Raw genomic sequence first — 22,335 nt, forward strand, 5'->3', positions numbered from 1 at the left:
TCTAGCAGTTGTCCATAAAATTGTCCAATGTTTGCAGCATTTGAAACATCACGGGTTTTAGCTCAAAAGTAGTAGCTTGCATTTTTGGTATGATAATGCACGAATTTAGCTCTTCCACAGCTAGATATGCATATACTCTGATTGCTCTTTCTCTGCCATCTACTAAATGAATAGAATCAGCAATGATTCTCTCTAAATTAGCCATGCTCGATTTTCAAACTTTTGATTCATTTGGGCTCCAAAGTTTCTTTGATGTATATTTTGTTATGTCATTCTCAACCTTTGCTCCCTTAGCCCTCCCCTCCCCTAAAGGTTCTCTATTTTAAGATCCAAAATAAACTCCAAAAGGGTAGGTGGGTTCATACACCCACTTTTGTAGTAGAAAATTGAGTTGAAATAAATTCAGCTTTTTTTTTTTTTTTTTTTTTTTTTTTTTTTTTTTTTTTTGGCTAAAACTCACTGTAATCTTCAACAAGTAACTAAATTAGGTTCGGCAAAAAATTTGATTACTTGTATATAATAAAATGGTGTAAAATTCATAAGAATAAGTGTAGGTATACACTATCACAGTAGTAAGCAATAAATAAATTATTAATTCCATAGAGGACCTATTTTTTTTAGTTACTTTTGTTGTTGGAAATTAAGTAAATTTTTAGTAACACTCAAATGTGTGATGAGTTTAAACTTTTTAAACAAAATTTATGCAGAGTGACAACTGCTTTAAGAAAACAAAGAGAAATGAGAAAATCAATAATAACGAAGGAGGATGGGCTATAAGAGATAAAATAGATAAGTGGTTGAATTTGCAGTGGATTTTAGCTCCAATAGGTTCTCAAGCCTTCTTTCAAAAGTCATCCAGGGTGATACTTCCATAATCATTTTGCAATTTCTATTAACAAAACTCTAGAAGAAGAATTATTCGCAACCCTTCAATTACCTTCAAGTACCTTCAAGTTTTCTTGCACTGGAACTAGAGTATTAAAGAGAATTTTCTTGCTTTCTCTCTCGTCTTTTGAATAAGAAAACAACTATGTATGTAAAGTGACCAACTAAACAAACATGTAAATCACTAATAATAACACGGAAAGTTCCTTGAAATTAGAAAACAACACTTTTTCCCTTCTTGAGCACCTTAAGATTCCTTCAAGATAAAGAATTAAAAGTTCAGAACGTTCCATAAATATTAGAAAAATGTCCTTTTATCCTTTAGGCTCACTTTTTCCTTTCTAATCTTTTTCTAAAGGCCTTAAATCCCTAAAATTATCTTTTAGGGTATTGAAATGACTTGTTTAAGGCCTTTATTCTTTCTTGTATGCCTTGATTCCTTTTCTGGAATCCTTTAGGTTACTTTTAACTTTACTTTGGGTGTTACATGATGTGATCGAGCTAATCTTCCAGAATAGTGTTTTAAGGCTAGGACTATTTCCATGTATTGTCTATGGAGTAGAAGTGGACAATCCAATGGGATGCACTCTCTTTGAACTCGCCCAAGGGCAAAGGACGTACAAATAATGGGCTCAGAACCCAAAACATAAGAACACATGCCTACGCCCTACGAATTCAAAACCTTAGGACTAAAGTCCTCAAAATAGAAATTATGCTTAAGGACCCAAAACCCATGGCTAGATCCTAAGGACGCAGGTCCTTAAAAAAAAAAAACATGTTTAGGATTTGAGTATGGTACCCTAACATTCTCATTAATACGATTAAGAGTGTATAAGTAGGCTACTTGCTAAGTTTTATACTTATTCTAGTGTTTACATATTTTTTAGGTAACAACTAAGCATTGGAAAAGGAAGGGAACAAATCTAGAGTAGGTGCCATAGAGAGTAATCTTAAGGTTAAGAGCCTCCATTTTGTATCAATTTGTGTGACAATAATTTTGAATTTTGTTCCCTTATGTATCTAAACTTTAAAATTATATGTTTTATTTTTAAATTCTTTTAAGTCTTTTGTAGTCTTGAGACATCTATCCTAGAGAGTATATTATACACAACAATATGATCATAGTAGTTAACAAGCACAAAGATTCGATTCCTCATGATTGTAATTATTGTACAATACAGATACTGCTTTAAAAAGTTACCAACTAATATTTAGTAGTGAATTATCTTGATTGATTGGAATCACATTCGTATCAGAATTAAAACGATTACAAGGTCTTGTGATATAGTGAGCTTAGAGATTAGCTGACTAAGTCTTTAAGCATGAAAGTGGTAATGATCTAAGTTATATAAATATGATTTATGGACAATTGTGAACCTATAAATCACCTATTTACCGAGTAGTTTTACACACATTTACACTAATCTTTCTTTTTAAACGGCACTCAGCTTACCTTGACTTATCAAATGAGTTATGAAACTTAAATAGATTAGATTTTGGATAGGCTTTATAACACTGAGATCATACTGAGATCATGTGTATGTATATTACTTCAAAATTGACACATAAACATTTTATGGGATCCGTAGTGTTATTTTTTGTATTACTTGAAATTTTATTTATGTAGTTTCTTGTAAATCAAAGTTTTTTTTTTTTTTTTTTTTTTTTTTCTTTAGTAACCGTCCATGAATTAAATATTAAAAAGACACGGCGTTACAAAAAAAAAAAAAAAAAAAAAAAAAAAAAAAAGTGAAGTTTTAGGGTTTATTTCATGAAATTTCTTTACTATATATATATAACAAAATAAAGAAAATATTGGGTTCATAAACCAATTTAGAATCAAACATAGTTGAACAAATAAGAGCAACAAAGATGAACAAAATAGAACCATATCCCTCTCCACCGAGGATTAACAAAGAGAACGATCACGAGTCCCAACAATACCATGAGATACGATGCAACAAAACTCCAATAGAACGTTTCTACATATTCATTAATCTTGTCATCTTCATCTCTTATCAACTCCTCATATTGATTCCTTGGTCTCCACTTATGACTGGAGCAACCTTTTCCAGCAACCACCCCACAAAGATTAGGGTTACCTAAATAGCTGCCCTCAACAAATGTTCTAAAGTGCGGAGACATAGGGATTATGCCCGACAAGTTGTTGTAGGACACATTGAAGAACGAAAGAAAGTCAAGCTGAGATAGGTTGGAAGGGATGCCTCCACTCAACAAGTTATAAGAAAGGTCCAAGCTCTCCATTTGTTTCAATTCACAAAGGGTCTCCGGTATCCGCCCTTTCAATTTATTGTGTGAAAAGTTCAATGCATGGATCTTTTGTAAGTACCCAATTTGTGGTGGGATTGTTCCACTTAGCTCATTGTTTGATAAATCCAATCCACACATGTACTTCAAAATATTTCCTTTATATTGTTCTAATCTATTCTTGGTCATGAAATTTACTTCAATCTCCCCTTCCGAATACTTATCTTCATGACTAATTCTCCAAAACATACCTTTTCCATCAAATAAAACATCAATCTCAACGAAGAACACACTTTTAAAATCAAGTCCCATTGATTCATATGAACTTTTAGACTCTTTTGAGATCCCAAACGACATGTTACCTAGGCAGGAAGGAATAGATCCCTTGAGTTTATTACCCGAAAGATCCATAATACTCATTTCTCTTAACCCACAAACATGTCTTGGAATTGAGCCACGCAAATGATTTCCTTTTAATAAAAGGAATTGTAGACTTGAAAATTTATTAATCCAAGAAGGAATATGTCCTGAGAATCTATTTTGACTCAAATCAAATGCCAGTAGCTCCTTGCTTTTGGAAAAAGCCTTTGGAATTGGGCCTGAGAAGTTGTTGTGTTGCATGTACAAGTAGTTCAATGAAGGAACATTGAAGCAAGAGGGTATAGAGCCATGTAATTGATTTCCAGAGACGTCAAAGAATTTGAGAAATTGAAGAGAGCAAAGTTCAATTGGTAATTTTCCTTTCAAATGGTTTTGTGAGAGTTGAAGATATAGAAGATCGGTTAAGTTACCAATCCAACGGGGAATTGAACCTGAGATACGATTCTCTGATATGTCCAACACAATTAAATCAGGACTATCTTGTAATTCATCTTCAATACTCCCACTAAAATTATTGTTTCCCAATTGCAAACGACTTAGCTCAGGCATGCTACTAAATATAGACATCCTTATCTTACCCGAAAATTTATTATTTGACAAATCAAATATATTCAAGCTTTGTAATTTTCGTATTGACAAGGGAATATTGCCTTGGAAGCTATTTCTTGAAACGTTGAAATGGGTAAGACTTGGGAGAAGGAAGCCCATGTGATACGGGAGGTGACCATGGAGAGTGTTGCAAGAGAGTCGTAGGTGAAGTAAATGGTGTTTGAAAGGAGGCAGTTGGAGGGTGGCAGTGAGGGAGTTATTGGTTAAAATTAGGTACTCCAAGTTTGTGTTGTTTTTCAACAGCCATAACGGAAATGTTCCGACCAAGTTATTATGGGAAAGGTCGAGAAACTTAAGGGCATGTTGGGACATTAAAAACATGGGAATCTTGGAAGATGTCTTGCTGTTTAGGTTGCAATGGCTTAGTTTGAGGACATTTAACTGAAAAGTGGGTAAGAAGGAGGGGGTTTCGGTTTGGACTTGTAAGTTGTTGGTGTTTTTGGTTGAGAGTTGGAATACTTTGAGATTTGATAGGTTGGCTAAGAGGGCCAATGAGAAGGTGCCTTGGAAGTTATTGTCGTCCAGCTGTAAGATCTTGATTGATTTCAGGGTACAAATGGTGGATGGAAGGGTTCCGGTGAATTGGTTTGAAGAGATGTCTAGAAATTCAAGGCTGCTTATGTTCATCACACATTCTGGAAATTCACCTGAAAAATTGTTGGAGCTGATGTCCAATTTCACCAAATGCTTTGTTTTGCATAATTCTGCCCAATAAAATGCATTCAAATATTGTCCACAAATATTGCTCCAAATATCGTTAAAAAAAAAAAAAAAAAAAAAAAAAAAAAACTTTTCTTACGAGAAAAATACATTAAAACCTCTTATTTTAGTGAAATTTATGGATTTTATTAATGGAAATAAATAAGTTTACAAAGATTTTTTATATGTTTAACATTAATGGATAAAAAATATTGTTTTTTCCTTTTTTTAATAAATTTAAAATTCATGTCTCTCTTAATTAAAAATAAATAAATAAAGAAGGTTTTTAGATTTCTAGTTACCTGGTAAGAGTTTTGAATCGTTGAATCCATTATTGTTGAGCGTCAATTCTCTCAAGTTCTTCAAATCTGTTCGGAAAACAAGAAAAAAAAAAAAAAAAAGGAAGAAATTTAATAAAAGAAAGATTAGAAAATTGAAATCAGTAATTCGAGAGTACATTTGTGATTAGTGAAGGCAGAGAAGGCATTGTGGGACAAGTCGAGTGATTCCAGCTTGGGAAAAGGGTTTAAGAGAGAAGCGTGGAACAAGTAAAGCATGTGGTGGGAATGGTCGATGTCCAACAGAGTAGACAGAGAGAGGCTTAGTATGTGAGGTGTGGGAGAGTGGCATTCAACTCCCTCCCACTCGCAGCAGTTCCGCCCACTCCACGACCGAAGGGAATCGATGCTAAAATTATGGGCATTAAAGAACCGCTTCACCTCCAACAATCCCAACCTTTCTTTCTCCAAGCAACCGTTGCATGCGTGGTGCGCTAATTCAAACACCAATATCACCGCCACTACCAATCTTCCTGACATTCTCGATATCTCTCCTCCACTTCTCTCTCCTTTGCCTCCGCTTTGCTTTAACTACTCTCCCATGGAACATCCAAAGCCTGTCCTTTAGAAGTGCTTCTAAACCCCTGGTGGAGCATCCACCGCCAACGCTGGTGGAGCATCCCAACTTTTCCACCACCTCCTTTTTCTACTTTTAAATTAAACCAGATTATTAAAACTTCATATATTCTAATTTGTTCTTCATAACTAATCATGAATCCCAAAATTGTAAAAGTAGGAATTTAAGTAAAGACATGAGGCCCTTGCTGATGCCATCATTCATACATGAGGCATTGCCTCTACCTCAAAGACATAGTATGAGTATTTATAATAATACTCCATTCATGAATTGGTGGAGTAAGGTAGGGTTTAAGGCATAATACTTTTTTATACACGGTACTAAGGAGACTCATATACAAACCCCTAGACTTGACTATAGGCTAACACACACTCACGTTGCAAGACTTCAACCAAAAAAGCATTTTGATATTTTCTTACATCATGCATAACATACTCATCCATGTTGGCCAACTAGTTATTTATATCATCTTTCTAACTTTACATAATACATAAAACATGTTTCTCGAAAATTTTAAACTTAAGGGCATAATGGTAATTTTACTATAAACATGGTAATTTATTTTTTTATGTAGGAAGATTAAGATATTTAGGTAAGATTTTCAAAACATTATGACATGACTAAAAAGTTATCCCTTAAAGTTAGTCCTATTGACATAGGGTAAGCTCAATATATCAAGCAAAAAAAAATAATAATAAAAAATTCTACACTAATAAAATATATTAAGAATTCTAAGAGATCAGACAACTTATACCAACCTCACTATGATACCTTGTACTACGGGATATTTAAATCTCCAAATATAAATTTAGATTCTATACTTTTAAGTGATAAATCTTAAGTGTAAAGATCTCATCATTTTCTTCACAACTCATACTTCTTTCCTACCGTGTCTCTCCATTTCTTGAATAATGAAGTTTATACGATAGAACTAATCACAAATTGATTCTAAACTCTTCTGGTGGTAGAGCCTCAAATATGCTCAAACAATTTTCTTCACTCTATATCCACGCCCTTAAATGCTTTCTTCAATACCGCTCAAGCTTCTTGAAAAGACTTTACAAAGACGATCCACTCAAACGTGGCGTCGTCTATCCTCTATTCATAAGTAAGTTTGCGTGTGGTTCGGTGCTAATATATATATATATATTAAAATAATAAAATTTAGAGGTGGAGAATGAGTTAGGTTAGAGAGGGCATCTTCCGTCCCTACCTCGAAAGAGAAGATGTCGGGTCCCTACTCTCATTTAAATTCATACTTTCTTGTCTCAATCGAGTTTGCCCCACAAATAATTTCACACTCTATTCTAAATTAATTATGGATATTTAAATTTTACAAGTACCAAACTCTTTAATTTTTTATACATAATAATAATAAAGACAATTATTTTTTATTCACAAAAAATGTAAAATTTACATCATAGTAATTTTTTTTTTTATTATTTTAAAAAATGTTGATCTAACATAATTCAAAGATAAATATAAATTAAAAGTTTTATTGTTATTTTTATAAATAAAAAAAAAAAAAAAAGTGATTGAAAGTTTGAATAAGTGGAAAAAGAGAGAAGAGAAGTGGAAACACCTTTTTTGTTTGTGATCAAAGGACTAATAATAGTAATAGTAATAGTAAAATAGTTAACTTTTGGGTATTTCTTCAATGTGTTAATAATGTCTTTGAACCATTAATTTTTTCAAAATCATTCCTTTCTTTTTGTTTTAACACTATCATTTTGTCATTAATGTCCTTCTTAATCACTCCGACCATATTGTTCCCATGAGGTCCTGCATTAAGAATCATGGTTGAATGAGATTATGTAATGGATTGAAAAAAAATGTTAGAACAATTAACACTCGCCGAAAATCTCATAATGTTCAGTGACGGCCACGAACTACTTGCACAACCCAGCCCCCTTACTCTTCTTTTAGAACCGCCCTTGTAAATGTTTGATTAATCCACCACACCTAAATGGTGTGAAAGTTATCTTATTTATAATCAAATAAATTACAAGGATATGGAAATAGTAATAAATGGAAATAACAATAAAGGGAAAGATACCTATGAGATATTTGACTTATAATAAAATATCAAATATAATATATATGGAAAAGTATAATTTATTACTAAATATCATTAACAGCTTTCAAGCCCACTCTACCTGGTCAATAGGTTCGTGCTATCTGAGAGCATGAGATACTGAGAGAAGGTGACGGTAGATGAACGATTCTCCATCGGACTGAAACAACTAGTATGATTAAGGAACTTTGCGTTAGCACGATACGAAGGACATGACACCAAAGTAGAAACAGAAATAACTCATAACACACCACGATAAGCAGAACGACGCCTTTCTGTCATGGTTTCAACATAGTCTCATTTTCAGACTATTTATTTTCAAATAAATGGTGACGTCATGCTTCTCTATTTCATGTTACACGAACGCCCCATCGCCTTGGGTGTGAAGGAGAAGTGGACAGAGACTTAAGGCTGCGGGATTTGGATGGAGGGACGATGGAAGGGAAGTGTCGAAAGTGTGCGGAAAGAGAGAAATGAAATCGAGATTTTTGAAGAAATCAGGCGAGGAAGAAGAGATCCATCGGATTCGGATCCAAGTCGGATACCCACCTCCAGCAGCCCACGGTCCAGTGAGAAACCGAAACCCAAACGACCCTAAGCCCTTGTGCACCCACCGCGCTCGTGCTCTTAAAACGTGCATCCACTGACAAACGGCACGCACTCTAGCCCCTACACGTGCGTGATGTGTGTCGACTCCATCGGCTCACCGGGCTCGTTCGGCTTGGCTAGGCTCCAGCTACGGCTTGGCTCCATGATTCAAATTCGAATTAGATCTTATATTTGGACATCATTCCCTATGTTTTGGACCGTCCCTGAGTTGATTTTGATCTAAGGCAAGTCGTTTTTCCTAGTTTTAAATTAAATTAAGTTAGGAGTTCGACTATTACTAAGGCTATTGAGCGAATATTCAAATAGGTGAAGCCTCAACAAAAGCGAGAATAAATTCGAAGGACAAAACCAAGCTAAATTTGAAGGAGAACTTCGACTAAGGTCAACCAAGTAAATGGTCCTACTATCGGTTCAATCGAAAGACTTGTTTTACGTATAATGACACGTGTCTAGTGTTTCTTGCACGTGTCATGTATGTTGATATGATATTATGATGTGTTATGATGATACTATGATGTATGATGACGAGATTTGCTATGATATTATGATGTGTTATGATGATGATATGATGTTATGGTTATGTAATGTATTATGATGCTATGATAATTATGATGCTATGATAATTATGATGATGATGCATTGTGACATGATGACATGAGATGTATGATGATAATATGACAGAGTATGATGATATCTCATGTTACAATGATGTCCATGTATGAAATGTCGTGTTGTGTTTTGATAATAAGGAGTTTTCTGATACAAACCCCTAAACAATGTTATGAATGATGAATGTATGAAAGCTACCTAGAGTAATATGTGAAAGATGTCTGGGGTTGTGTGGCATGAATGATTTAAGATGAAAAGCATAGGGACTTCATGCATATTGTATGTACATTTACATCAGGATACTATCCATTTCATGATGAGTGCAAACACATACACTATGATGATGAACATCTCTTGCATGATATTTGAGAGTTTGTTGTACCTTCGAATGTCTGACTACTGTCAACTAGTTCGACCATGCAGATCCAGGGGGTGTGTAAACACGCCTGGTGAGCTCATGCTTGCATGTGTGGGGTGTGTGTAAGGAAGTAATACATATCCAATTTATCCGAACAGGAGGCCACCTCTATGATGGTTTTAAATCATAGATCGTTAATCATGATTGCATATGTTTGCATTCACTGACCCCAACACTGGGGCTACTTACTAAGTATTTCTTAAAATACTCAAGTCATGTGCTACTTGTATATTTCAGGTAAAGGCAAGACACCCATATACGATTGACGATGACATCACAATTGAATACCATGGAACTTGAATAGGATAGTTGCATCTAATTTTGTAGATCGTTGGTTAGTATAGTGATGACTATTTTTATATTTACTTTAAGTTATTTTAATATTTCCTCACCACTATTTTAAGATCTTTTCTTAAACATATAAGTCTATGCCATTATTTTATGAAGTCGCCTAATGAATTTTTCCGGCCTAAGAAGCTACATCATGCATGTAGACTTTAGGTTAATAGAAAATTAGGGTCGTTACATAATACTTCATGACTTATAATGACATAAATTTTCTATAAGACGTGCATATATATTCCTGATATTTTATTCATGTTTATCACACATGGTACGTTACGGTGTCTCATAGGGCACAACGTGATCCTATTAATATAGAACACATGACTCAATAAACAAAAGTACATACATCACAACAATTATTAGAATACATATAATAACCGGTAAATATGGCACAGATTACATGTTATTCATGTCATTTATGTTCATAAGTTTGCTTTGGTTGAATGTTCCTAAATTAAGCTCACATAATCCAATTTCACCTACGATATCTCATCCATACATAAATTGAGCTTAGAATCTCATCCATACATGTTATTTATGTTTATTATTGTATTTCACCCCTACTCAGATACCACAAGAAAACTCCAGCTCATACTTTTTAAAAGAAATTGGTAGGGAGTAAACTATATTGTTTAGACACTAATTATAGAGTTATAATTACATGATACCTTTTCGAAAATGAATATTAAATTTACTAAATGGCCATCACATGATGACTACTGCACTACATAACTTTATACTCATACCCCACTTAATAATTAGTTGAGTCAAATTAATTTGATGGTGGTTTTAAAAACTATTTCAACTATATCTATAAATTTCAATTTTGATTCTTAAAAAATAATGTAATTTACTCGTTTCATATTTTATTTTTTATTTATTTATTTTTGTTTTAATTACATATTCTCGGAAAATTTAGGTCACGATGTTAACAATAAAAAATCAACTGAAACTAAAATTAAAAGTTTACAAAATAAAAAATAAAAATAAACCTTTAACTTTCAACAACTAATTAAGAGACATATTGATTAAAATTCGGAGTAATTTATTATTCAAACCTAAAAAAACTCACGTGGGAAATTGAATGGAAGTTTCCAAAGTGCTATGTAGTTGTGATAGTATTCAACCATATTATTACTATCCCACTTAGCGTGGCTAGTGGAGTGATTTCCATGACCTAATTTCTTTCTCATATTTTTAATCATCTTTAATATTTTTATAGGCATAAGTAGTCGAAAATCTTATTTTAAAATATTTAGTGAAAAAATGACATATTTCAAGATATCCTACGGTATTTATCATTGACTACGATCTCTATCATTTATTTACAACGTGAGATTTATGCGAGGTTTCGTGGCGATTCTTGGACAATTCTTCCCTCTAGAATTTGTTCGCTTTTTGGCCCTTAATCTCAAATTAATTAATTTTAATTAATTAATTAATTGATGTTTTGATTACCTTCAATTATTAACAATTTTCAGTATTTTGTCCACAGTGTAAAGTTAGGAATAATGATTACAACGTCTTTTTTGGTTCATTCAAATTAGATATAAAACGAAGAAGTTTTAGTCAAAACAAGATACCCGATATGATGATGTGGCAGCAAAATTGACATCATGGACCAATCGAATTTAAAACAATATACCTGACGTGATGATGCGATGACAAAATTGATAATGTGGTGACAAAATTGACATCATGGACCAGCGACAAAATTGATATCATAGACCAATCAAAGTATGACATTTATAACTTTAATAGAGTAACAAATGGTGGAATTTTCGATTGCTTTTGAATTAAAAGAAAAGTATTTGAATTATAAAATCATTTCACTACATTTATAAAAGTTTTCAGATATTTTTAATAGAAAGAAAATTATTTGAATTATTTAAGTTATAAAATTATTTAAATTTATAAAATTATTTCAATTACATTTATAATGATCTCATAAGATTATTTGAATTACAAATGATTTGAATTATAAAATTATTTCAATTACATTTATAACGATTTCAATTAGATTTATAAAACTTTTCAATTACTTCTACACGTCGTTTTCTTTAATATTTTTTTTATTACATTACTCTATATATATATATATATATATATATATATATATATATATATATATATATATATATATATATATTAATGAAATATGTGGTCTATAGTTTTTCATGATAAATTTACAAAAATAAATAAATATTATTTTTCGTGATCCACAGTTCACGTTTTAGTGGTCTGTATCGATTCCTATTTTTACAACTTGATCACTATTTAAACTCATCACCTCTTCATATTTTTCAGAACACAACACACAATAACATTTCACAATACACAACTTTCATAGTTTCCTTGCTCTCTCCGAAGCTTCCAATTTTATTTCTGGTTTATCTTATTCTTGGGAGAGATGTCTATTGTATTGTGAGAAAATTGTAAATCTATTACTTCAGAGAGTTAGTGTGTTTCTATAAGATTTCAGACAATTGTACCGGTTTGATCCTGAGGCGTGGAAAGGATTGAGTTTGCTCTTGAACTCATAAAAAGAGCGGTGTACCGGTTTGATCCTGAACCGTGGAAAGAATTGAGTTTGCTCTTGAACTCGTAAAAGGAGCGGTGTAGTGGTTGGGCTCTGATCCGAGGAAAGAGTCAAGAAGGGTTTATTCAAATTTTCAAGAGGCGCTTGGGGAGTCGAGTAGGTCGAGTTTGACCGAACCACTATAAAACTACCGGTGTTATATTTTCTAACCATTTTCCTATTTAAGTTTTAAATTATTGTTAAATTTTGATGTATGGTATTAAGTTTTATTGTTATTAAAAAAAAATTTAATAATTATATTGTTGAAACCCTATTCACCCTCTAGGGTTGCCATATCGATCCAACAATCATTGGGAATGAGTTCGTGGGACGCTAATTTGGAGTTAGATAGAACTTTAGCTAAGACCATCAAAATAAGTGGTTTTACTATTGGCATGGTTAGAAGTTTGTTTTATGTATGATGACATGTGTCCAGTGTCTTTGTACGTGTCATATGTTTGATATGTGTGATGTATTTATAATATATTTGATAATACAATATATGGAAAGATACCTATGGTAAGAAGATGTTTGGCTATAATAAAATATCAAACATGATATATATGGTCAATTATAATTTAGTACTATATCCTAAACAATAATACATGTTATGATATGGTATGTTGCATGACATGATATAACACGATGTATGATATGAATGATACATAATAAAATGTTTTGACATGATACACAACTCTAGATATGCTTTAAAGGCTATGCTATAAAATGATATGATATGGAAAAAGAAATTGGAAGGGGTTCTTGCATGATTTAATTAATGTGAAAAATATTGAGACCTCGTATATTATTGTATGTTAGATGCATCAAGATATTATCCTCTTATGATGAGTATGGATGTGTAAATGATGAAAAGAAAAAATGATCGTCATGTTTAACATGATGCTACGTGGGTTGCAAGTTAACATGATGCATAGAGTAGCAAACATGACACGTGTCCCAGTGTCATGTTTAACATGATGCATAGTGTGGTCTACAAATCAATATGTTTCTAGTAGATCTTGCAGCCTAGGATCATGAGCGATCAGAAGCTTACCCGTTTGCATTCAGAGATTTTTTTAGCCCAAGGAGCTAACTCTGAATGTCCTAGAAACGAGAGATGTGATTTAAGCCATCTAGATGTCCCTAAAAATCTAGTAGACCTCCACGACATTTAAGAATGATAATGGTAGCCTCCGAGGCGATAGTAACTAGTATAGTATTAATGAGCTTCCATTTCTCTTTCCACTCCGATACGATACCATCGAGGTAGATGTGAGGCTGGTTAGATTTGTGTTACTCATTGGTTTGATTGATTACTCTACATGGTGTATCTTTTCTGTGCTTGGACGTTGATCACACTAGTAGTTAGTGGTTATCGTGCATTGAGGGTTCGTCCAACGAGAGGACATTAATCATGTGGGTAACTAGTGGAGCTAGCATGTATCAGGGGGTAATGTTCTCACCCTTGGGCGACTTCATGGCTTGTGGGATGAGTTCACCAGCTAACCCCTCATAGATGACGAGCAAGCTAGCACTCACCATGTTGTCCCCCACCTGGTACAAGGTTACGTGGGGTAGCGCCTCACCTCAAATACTGGTTACCGTTGCGTAGGCTAAGCTAGCTAACCAAGATTGTGCACAATAATAGCAATACACCTAGAGTCTCGAGTAAAGCATGTGGTCAAAGATGCAATGAGAGCCTACGAGTAGGTTGCTTACTGGGTATATTTATATACTCACCCATTTTTCTTTCTTTTTTCATGTGTTTGAAGGTTGTCTGTCGAGGTGGGGAAGCGTTTGAGGTGTGGTCATAGAGGAAGTCTCTGTAGATCGTTAGTCCATTTTTGTATTTGAATATTTTCTATTTTGTTTTGTAATTATATCTCAAACCTTTTTTTATTTTTTAGTTTGTAATAAATTTGAACCCCTTCTTATAATTGAATTTTATTTTAACTTTAATGATGGCCATGCTTCATGTCTTTATTTTGATTTAAATTTTATCACATTAATTTTTTATTTTATTTAAACGGCCTAGAACCCTTAAGAACCTAGTTGACCTCCATGACATCCAAGAATGACAAAAGTTCAGTTGGGTTCAGTTGAATTACCCTACATAGCACATCCATCCTATTAAGGGACGTAGGATTACGCGGGTAGCCTTAGTAGCTGGCAAGCATAGAGGGTCGCTCCCTCAATCTTGGGTCGCTAGATAGTCCTATGGGTAGGGTTCACCAGCTAGCCTCCCATGGATGATGAGAGCAGACAAACACAAACCATAATGTCTCCACTAGTAAAAAAGTCTTACAAGGTAGCACCTCGACCCAAGAGAAAAGGTCTTATAAGGGTTCACCAGTTAGGATGTTATTCCATTTTTTATCAAATAGACTCGAAAGGTCAAATTCATATACTCTCTACCAACTAAGCTCGTTGTCGAAAGAGGGATTGAAACTATGACGATGAGGTGACAAAGTGCAAGAAAATAGGGCAGACGTGGGGTAATAGAAGCTAACCACAGTCAAAGTTGACTAGGTGAACAGGCAGCCAATTAGTAGTTTTTCATGTTCTATAACCTTTCAAAATCTAATTTTCAAGACTTTTTCACCAATTTTCTTCTCTCGATTCATTTTAGGACCCACTTGGGACATTTGAGAGGATTCGAACTTCCAAAAACTAGAAAATTGAGCACCCAAACATCCCAAATTGAGTAAATGCTCATTTTAGACTATTCTATATAAGTTTATATGTAGGATCGATTTGGAATAGCGTGAATAGAGAGCTTATGACTAAATTATGGATGCTTTAATTCATTAAATACAAAAAATTTGCACTTAAAGTTGCATCTAAAGCCTCATGACCTACTATTAATTTTGCTAACATGAATTTCTCTACCTAGGCTATATATGTGAACCGAGGGCCATACGTTGACCCCCAAGGATGGATAGTTAGGAGACGACACTGTTCCAAAACTTCGAGTCTAGTAGGACCATAAATGTGCACTAGGGTGTGATGAGTAGTTCGAAACCCTAGATCAATACATACAAGTTGCTCGGGGTAACTCCCCTCAATTCTCAAGGGTTTAGTACAACTAGGGGAGCTCAAGACCCTTAATGATATTATAGATTTGAAAGATTTTCTTATCAGCTCATGAGGGGCGAAAAGGCTATGTTACCACAAACAAACCTAGATGTCTGATTTTAGAGCGTGAATACAAGTTATACCAAAGTCGACCCGTGTCTTAGCATCTAGTGTTGAGTAGATCAACAACTTACCATACAAGAACAATTAGTGGGCTCACCAGCTCACTCCTAATCATGAACTCATTTACAAGGAGGGATAGAGGTCTCAATCATGAACTCATTTACAATGAAGGATAGAGGTCTCTATGGCGATTATAGATATAGGGGTCCCTTCTCACAAGTTGTATGGCCACGTGGGGACTAACAGTCAAGAAAGTAGCTTCTATTAGTGAATCTATAATAGGAATATAGATCCGCAGATAGTGGCCACCTAGGAGCTAGAGTAGCAAGTCGTGCCTTTGAACAGTACAATGCACCATATAAAGACCTTACTTGGGTATGACTAAGGGATCCCCAACTATCCCTTGATCGGGAACTCGTCTACAAGGGTGAAGAATCACATGAGGGTAGTAGCTTGGCAAGCACGAGGATCACCCTCTCTCTCAGTTGAGATGCATTATTTGGTCTATTAGTGAGTCACCCTAACAGTTGACCAATATCGAGCGATATTTCTCATAATGTCCTAGCCGCTTAATAGTTGGGAGCAGTTAGTGGTCACACCTCACAAATACTTGACATTGGGATGCGTGACATGGGTAGGAAGTAAGCAGCATGAAATTGGACAACCAAGCGTAGGAAATGGAATATTTAATGATTTCGCTCATTTGCATGTTTTTGGACTTCTATTATACTGAATTTAATGTTGGGACTCTAACATGATATGTTGAATGTACTTTGCTAGATATGCAAGAAGGTTGGAAAACTTGATTAGGCCCTAATTTATGTATAGGCATGATGAAATGTTTCGTTCCCCTCTCCAACCGATGTGGGATCTCACAATCCACCCCTATTGGAGGCCAAGTGTCCTCCTAGCACGCTACTTAGTGTCTAGCTCTGATACCATTTGTAACAACTCAAGGCCATCGCTGGTAGATATTGTTCGTTTTGACCCGTTACGCATCGTCATCAGTCTCACAGTTTTAAAACACATCTACTAGCGATTTATTTCCACACCCTTATAAGAAATGATTCATTCCCCTTAGCACGTGCGTGCACCCACCGTCGCCTAGATCATGCCGGCCCGCATGCGTTAAATGCAATTTGTGTGCATTACATGTCTGGTGCAATCATACCAGCACTAATGCATTGGATCTCATCAAAACTCCGCAATTAAGCATGCTTGGGTGAGAGTAGTACTAATTTGGGTGACCACTTGGGAAGTACTCGTGTTGCACCCCTTATTTATTTATTTTACTCGTTATTTCAATTTCTCCCCATTTTTTTCCTTTCTTTACAAATGGCAACCGCCCCCGCTCGCACGCTCACGCCCATCGCGTTTCTTCTCTCCGCCGACCGTTCCGAGCACGTGAGTGCACCCAGTGTCACCATGATCATACCGCCCTGCAAGCATTAAATGCAATTTGTGCGCATTGCATGTCGGGTGCGATCATACCAGCACTAATGCATTGGATCCCATCAGAACTCTGCATCTAAGCGCGCTTGGGCTAGGGTAGTACTAAGTTGGGTGACCACTTTGGGAAGTTCTCATGGCAACCGCCCCCGCTCGCATGCTCACGCCCATCGCGTTTCTTCTCCCCGACGTGTCCGCGCGGGCCCCACCGACCATTTCGAGCATGTGCGTGCACCCACCGTCGCCTCGATCATGTCGCCCCACATGCGTTAAATAAAATTTGTGCATATTTCATGTCGGGTGAAATCATACCAGCACTAATGCACCGGATCCCATCAAAACTTTGCAGTTAGGCGTGCTTGGGCGAGAGTAGTACTAAGTTGGGTGACCACTTGGGAAGTCCTCGTGTTGCACCCCCCACTCGCATGCTCACGTCCATTGCGTTTCTTCTCCCCAACGTGTTTGCGCGGGCCCCATCGGCGTTCCGAGCACGTGCATTCACTCACCATTACCTCGATCATGGCGCCCTGCATGCGTTAAATGCAATTTGTGCGCATTACATGTTGAGTGCGATCATACCAGCACTAATCCATCGGATCCCATCAGAACTCCGCAGTTATGCGTGCTTGGGTGAGAATGGTGCACTTGTTTTTTTATTTCTTTTACTCTTTATTTCAATTTTTCCCCGTTCTTTTCTTTATTTCTTTACAAATGGCAACTGCCCCCGCTCGCACGCTCACACCCATCGCATTTCTTCTCCCCGACGTGTCTGCGCGGGCCCCACCACCACAAACAATTGATCTTCTTCTTCTAGATCAACCTCTTGTGCATCTACTTCTTTCACCTGACCTTTGACTTTGCAAATCACAGCTTCATATCCAAGTTGATTGCATTTGGAGCAGAAGGTGTCAGGTCTTCTCCAACACTTGTATGGTGGATGACCATTCTTCTCACAATGGCGGCAAGGTGGATAGAATTTTATAATTGACAGATGAATCTCCATTCGTCGATTGGTTTTTGACAATTTTCTTGCTTTTATACTTGTTGTCTTGATGCTTAACAGGTAAGGTACCTTCTATAACCCCTTCTTGCCTCAAAGACCTACTTTTCTCTTGTGCTTGTAAAGCATTTAGGAGCTCTGTAAGAGAAATCTTTGACAAGTCTTTGGTGTTCTCCAGAGTAGTGATAGTGGCTTCAAACTTCCCTAGAACAGTGACCAGCAGCTTTTCAACGATCCTGGAATCATTTAACACAGAACCAAGCAATCTCACCTTGTTGGCAATGCTAAGAAGTCTGTCAGAGTACTCTTTCACGGACTCCGACTTCATCTTCTGCAACTCGAAATCCCTATCAAATTCAGGACTTTTATTCCACGAATTCTCTCATCACCTTCATATTCAGCCTTGAGGTAATCCCATATTTCCTTTGCTGTTTTGAGGGACATTATTCGTATGAAGATCATTTGAGATACCGCTGCAAATAGGCAAGTTTTTGCCTTTGATTTTCTTGTCTTCTTTTCCTTCTGTGCTTTGATTTGTGCAACAGTAGGATTGGCTGGAAGTGGAGGGACCTCGTAATCCACTTCTATTGTTTCCCAAAGATCCAAAGCCTCTAGATAAGTCTCCATACGAACTGCCCACATTTGATAATTGTCTCTATCGAAGACTGGTGGTGCAACAGCTGAAAAACTGGATTCTCCTCCCATTTTGATCTTAGAGATCCCCTTAAGAAGACGGCTATGATACCAATTTGTTAGTGTAAGAGTGAGTGATTGAATGGTTGATGAGAGATTGTATTATGAAGAGCAAGAAGGCTCTCTACACAGAGAACACCTATAGATATTTAGAAAATCTACCTAAAAATCTGCAGAAAATATAGTACAAACCAGTAAACAAATCAAAAACTAAATCAAATCAAAACTAAAGAAAATTAAAACTAAATCAACTCCTAACTCTAAGGAGATTTAATCAGATACTAACGGACACCAATCTAAATAAACACGTGATCTTTAACAGAAACCACTACTAAGAAAAGAAGAGACACTTCTCCTACATAATAAAGAAAAATAGTCCACGTGTAAATTCATCATTTAGTCTGAATTCAGTAAGGCATGTTGTTATATAAAATTTTTTATACCTGTTTAAAAGTTCTCTGATTTCCCCATTATGCATATTATTCTCTTCACGAAAATAAAAGGTCTTTGAACTTCAGCTGGATGTAGCCTACCGATTAGGAGAGCCCTCTAACCAATTAGGCACATCCTCCACAAAGATAACATTTTCATGTGAAGCTCCAGTGGCATTTTGCAGATGAATATCTCCTCTATTTGTCGTACTCAAGAATTCGCCAGACCAATTAATAGTGATGCTTTCCAACTGAGTTTCCTTTATATCTTCTTCAATGTTATTTTTCCATTCATCCGGTTGAAAACCAGATGCTTGCCAATCATTTGGCTCAACTCCCAAACCTAGTTCTTCATTCAATTCCTCGTGAGAAGTAGATTCCAGCAGATCTACATTTTCAAGATCATTGTCTTGAAAACTTCTAGAATGATCTGATAATACTCCAATATCATCATTTTCCTCACGGGTATCAATTTACTAAATGGAAGATTCAACATCCGATATGCTAGTATGATCCTCGACATCAATTTGAGGAACTTCATGGTATAAAAAATTTGCAGTAGTTTCTTGTAAAATTCTTCTCATACGTTGTCCTGAATCTTCTCTCATCTCCATCGAGTTGATATCAGCTGTTTGGTTGGCTAAACCATTCTCTGCAACCTATTCTTGTGTACTTTCAACCGCATCAAGAGATGCTTCCGTACCTTTAGAAGTAATTCCTTCTAAATAATATATGACTTCAGCAATAATTCCTTCTAAATAATATCTGACTTCAGTTAGACCAATGCTGTAAGAGCCGGCGTTATGACTTTCCACATTAATTGGCCCAGAACATCCCGGAAGATCATCTAGGACCTCAAAACTCCTTGTACGATTCAGGTCAGTTAGAGAATCACCATCATCACTGTTATATGTGGTGTCAGAATGTCGGCTACTTGCTTGATCTTGAACAGAATTATCCAATCTGGAGAAGAATCCTTCCCTAATTCAAAGAAAGTCAAAATATCATTGTTATCATCAAAAGGGATAGGCCAGCATTACAGGATGGACAAGCAGGTCAAGTTGCCAGTGAACTTGAGTGAAAAACAATTGGCAAAAATTCAAGGTTGACACTGAAGGAAACAATACACGACTCTCCTTCTAAATCAAGAGAATTAGGGAATTTTTCTTCCTCAAACTTTTTGTAGTACCCAAATCCTGACCTTTTACACTTTCACAAACTCCAAAGTAGCTTACTATCGTTCAACTTTACAACATTTGGAAACTCCCAATCAAAGAATGTTAGTCTTCCAAGCAGGTAGCAAGGTTTAGACCTAAGACTTCTTGGTTAAAGTTAACGACCTTTAACCACAATGCTCAGTGATCAGATTTGTGTTTTCTTGACTATAACTGGTAATGAATTCAAGTTCAATGAGGAAAACAAACAATGTCCATCAATGTTAACATTAATGTAGAAAAAGACGTTAGTACGAAGGTTTGTTAAGGTCTAGATTTAGTTTAACCAAATTAAGACACAGTAATGAGTGACCAGATAACTTTTGGATTGAGGATATACAATCGCATATGAAATTGATCACTATTTCTCATACCTCGGTAATTCAGAAAAATTTAGTTTCCTAATAATGTAATTAGCATTAAGGATGTCGCTAGACATTAGATATTCATCTTACATGCCAATGGTGATTGGAGTGGCATTGATGAGACACTTGTAGCAATTTACATGGCAGTAATTTCACACTAGTTGTCCATTCTTGAAGTTTCTCTTATCTACAAGCAATTTACTAATGATATTCAAACGCGGCAGTATAGGTGTCCTGAGGTTTTTCTTGGATCTAAATATTCGACTCTAGCAGGTATGTGGTCATTTACTTGCATTTGTTTTGAGTTCGCCACTGGTGATGTTCTTGGTGACAACTATGAAAGGGATAAGGTATGTTGAGAGACTTTTTATTTTTTATTTTTTATTTTTTATTTTTTTATCAGTATGATTATTTTTTTCTTGCTTATACTCATTAATTCTTAACGTGTAACATTTGTTAATCGAGTCTCACCTCCCCTTGGGAAGCATTATTTCTACTCATAGTAAAGTTCCACATTTTCAATCGTTTGAAAACCATGCTGAAAAGTTATTATTATTATTATTTTTCTTTATTGTTGTTTGTTTGAGTCTCAATGAGTTATAATTTTATTATTTGACACGTTTCTTCTGTTGTAGCTGTAAGAGCGGCATAATGTGGAAGTTTACCTGATACTGAAATATTTGGTCGGTTGTTTTTTGTTTGGTTAACTGGTTGAGAAGGCTCAATTTAATTTCAACCATGTCATACACTACATATGCCAGGTGAATAATTTGAAAAGGCTGTCGGTTGGAAAATATAAAGAATTTTGCTTTTAACTTGATGCCTCTCTTTCCGTTTTTTTTTTTAAATACAATGTGGCTATTATCTTAGCTAATCGTATTCCCCTTAGCTCGTAGGATAGTGGTAGTATACATATGGTATTTGTTTCTTATTTTTTTAAAATAACTATATGTAATATCATGTCGACATCACTGGTATACGTGTTCTCGGAACATCAAAACAAGACTTTGCTATGAGTATCAGCTTATTATATGGAACTTCTCTTCTGGAAGTTGTAATTTCTACTATTTATTTTATTTTCAGGAAAATTTCGCATTGATGGTGGAGCTGCTTGGAGTGATGCTCCCAAGGTAATGTTAACATACTTGCAAATACCATGTTGTCTTTATTTTATATATTTGAAAAAATTTCACTTATTTATATTTTGCTGTTTCTTAAAATATTGTGCACAAATTGCATTACGTGGCCGCTATTCAAGGGACTACTTCGACAGATATGGTGAGTTGAGGCATATTCATCAATTGCCCTTTTGGCCTCTTAATAAGGTGCTGACTCAGAAGTATGATTTCAGCGAGCAAGATGCTAATGACTTGGCTGACTTTCTTGTTCCTTTATTGGATTTTGCACCTAAAAAGAGACCGAGAGCAGCACAATGTCTCAGCCATCCGTGGTTGAGTTCTGTCCCAAGAATTCTTAAATCTTCTCTATCAACCCATCAAAATCAGCCTGAAGATCAGGACGCTTCAACTAAAAGAAGCGAGAAGGACGAGAGAGAAGCTATGGAGATTGGAATGGGAAACATAGCTATTGATGGA

At 35.5% G+C, this 22,335-nt stretch overlaps 1 protein-coding gene and 2 pseudogenes across 1 annotated transcript; 2 read left to right on the forward strand and 1 right to left on the reverse strand.

Moving 5' to 3' along the window:
- Positions 1 to 2,679: 2,679 nt before the first annotated feature.
- On the reverse strand, positions 2,680 to 5,705 carry LOC111784890 (receptor-like protein 15). Its single transcript, XM_023665431.2, has 3 exons — positions 5,300 to 5,705; positions 5,145 to 5,210; positions 2,680 to 4,847 (listed from the first exon to the last, which is right to left on the reverse strand). The coding sequence occupies exons 1-3, from the start codon at positions 5,658 to 5,660 to the stop codon at positions 2,725 to 2,727; spliced, it is 2,550 nt and encodes an 849-aa protein (XP_023521199.2). The 5' UTR covers positions 5,661 to 5,705; the 3' UTR covers positions 2,680 to 2,724.
- An 11,040-nt stretch (positions 5,706 to 16,745) lies between these two features.
- Positions 16,746 to 16,864, forward strand: LOC147794712 (5S ribosomal RNA; annotated as a pseudogene).
- Positions 16,865 to 17,335: 471 nt separating this feature from the next.
- On the forward strand, positions 17,336 to 17,454 carry LOC147794713 (5S ribosomal RNA; annotated as a pseudogene).
- Positions 17,455 to 22,335: the final 4,881 nt, after the last annotated feature.

Source organism: Cucurbita pepo, chromosome 1, assembly GCF_057944985.1.
Source record: "Cucurbita pepo subsp. pepo isolate OVF chromosome 1, ASM5794498v1, whole genome shotgun sequence".
NCBI lineage: Eukaryota > Viridiplantae > Streptophyta > Magnoliopsida > Cucurbitales > Cucurbitaceae > Cucurbita > Cucurbita pepo.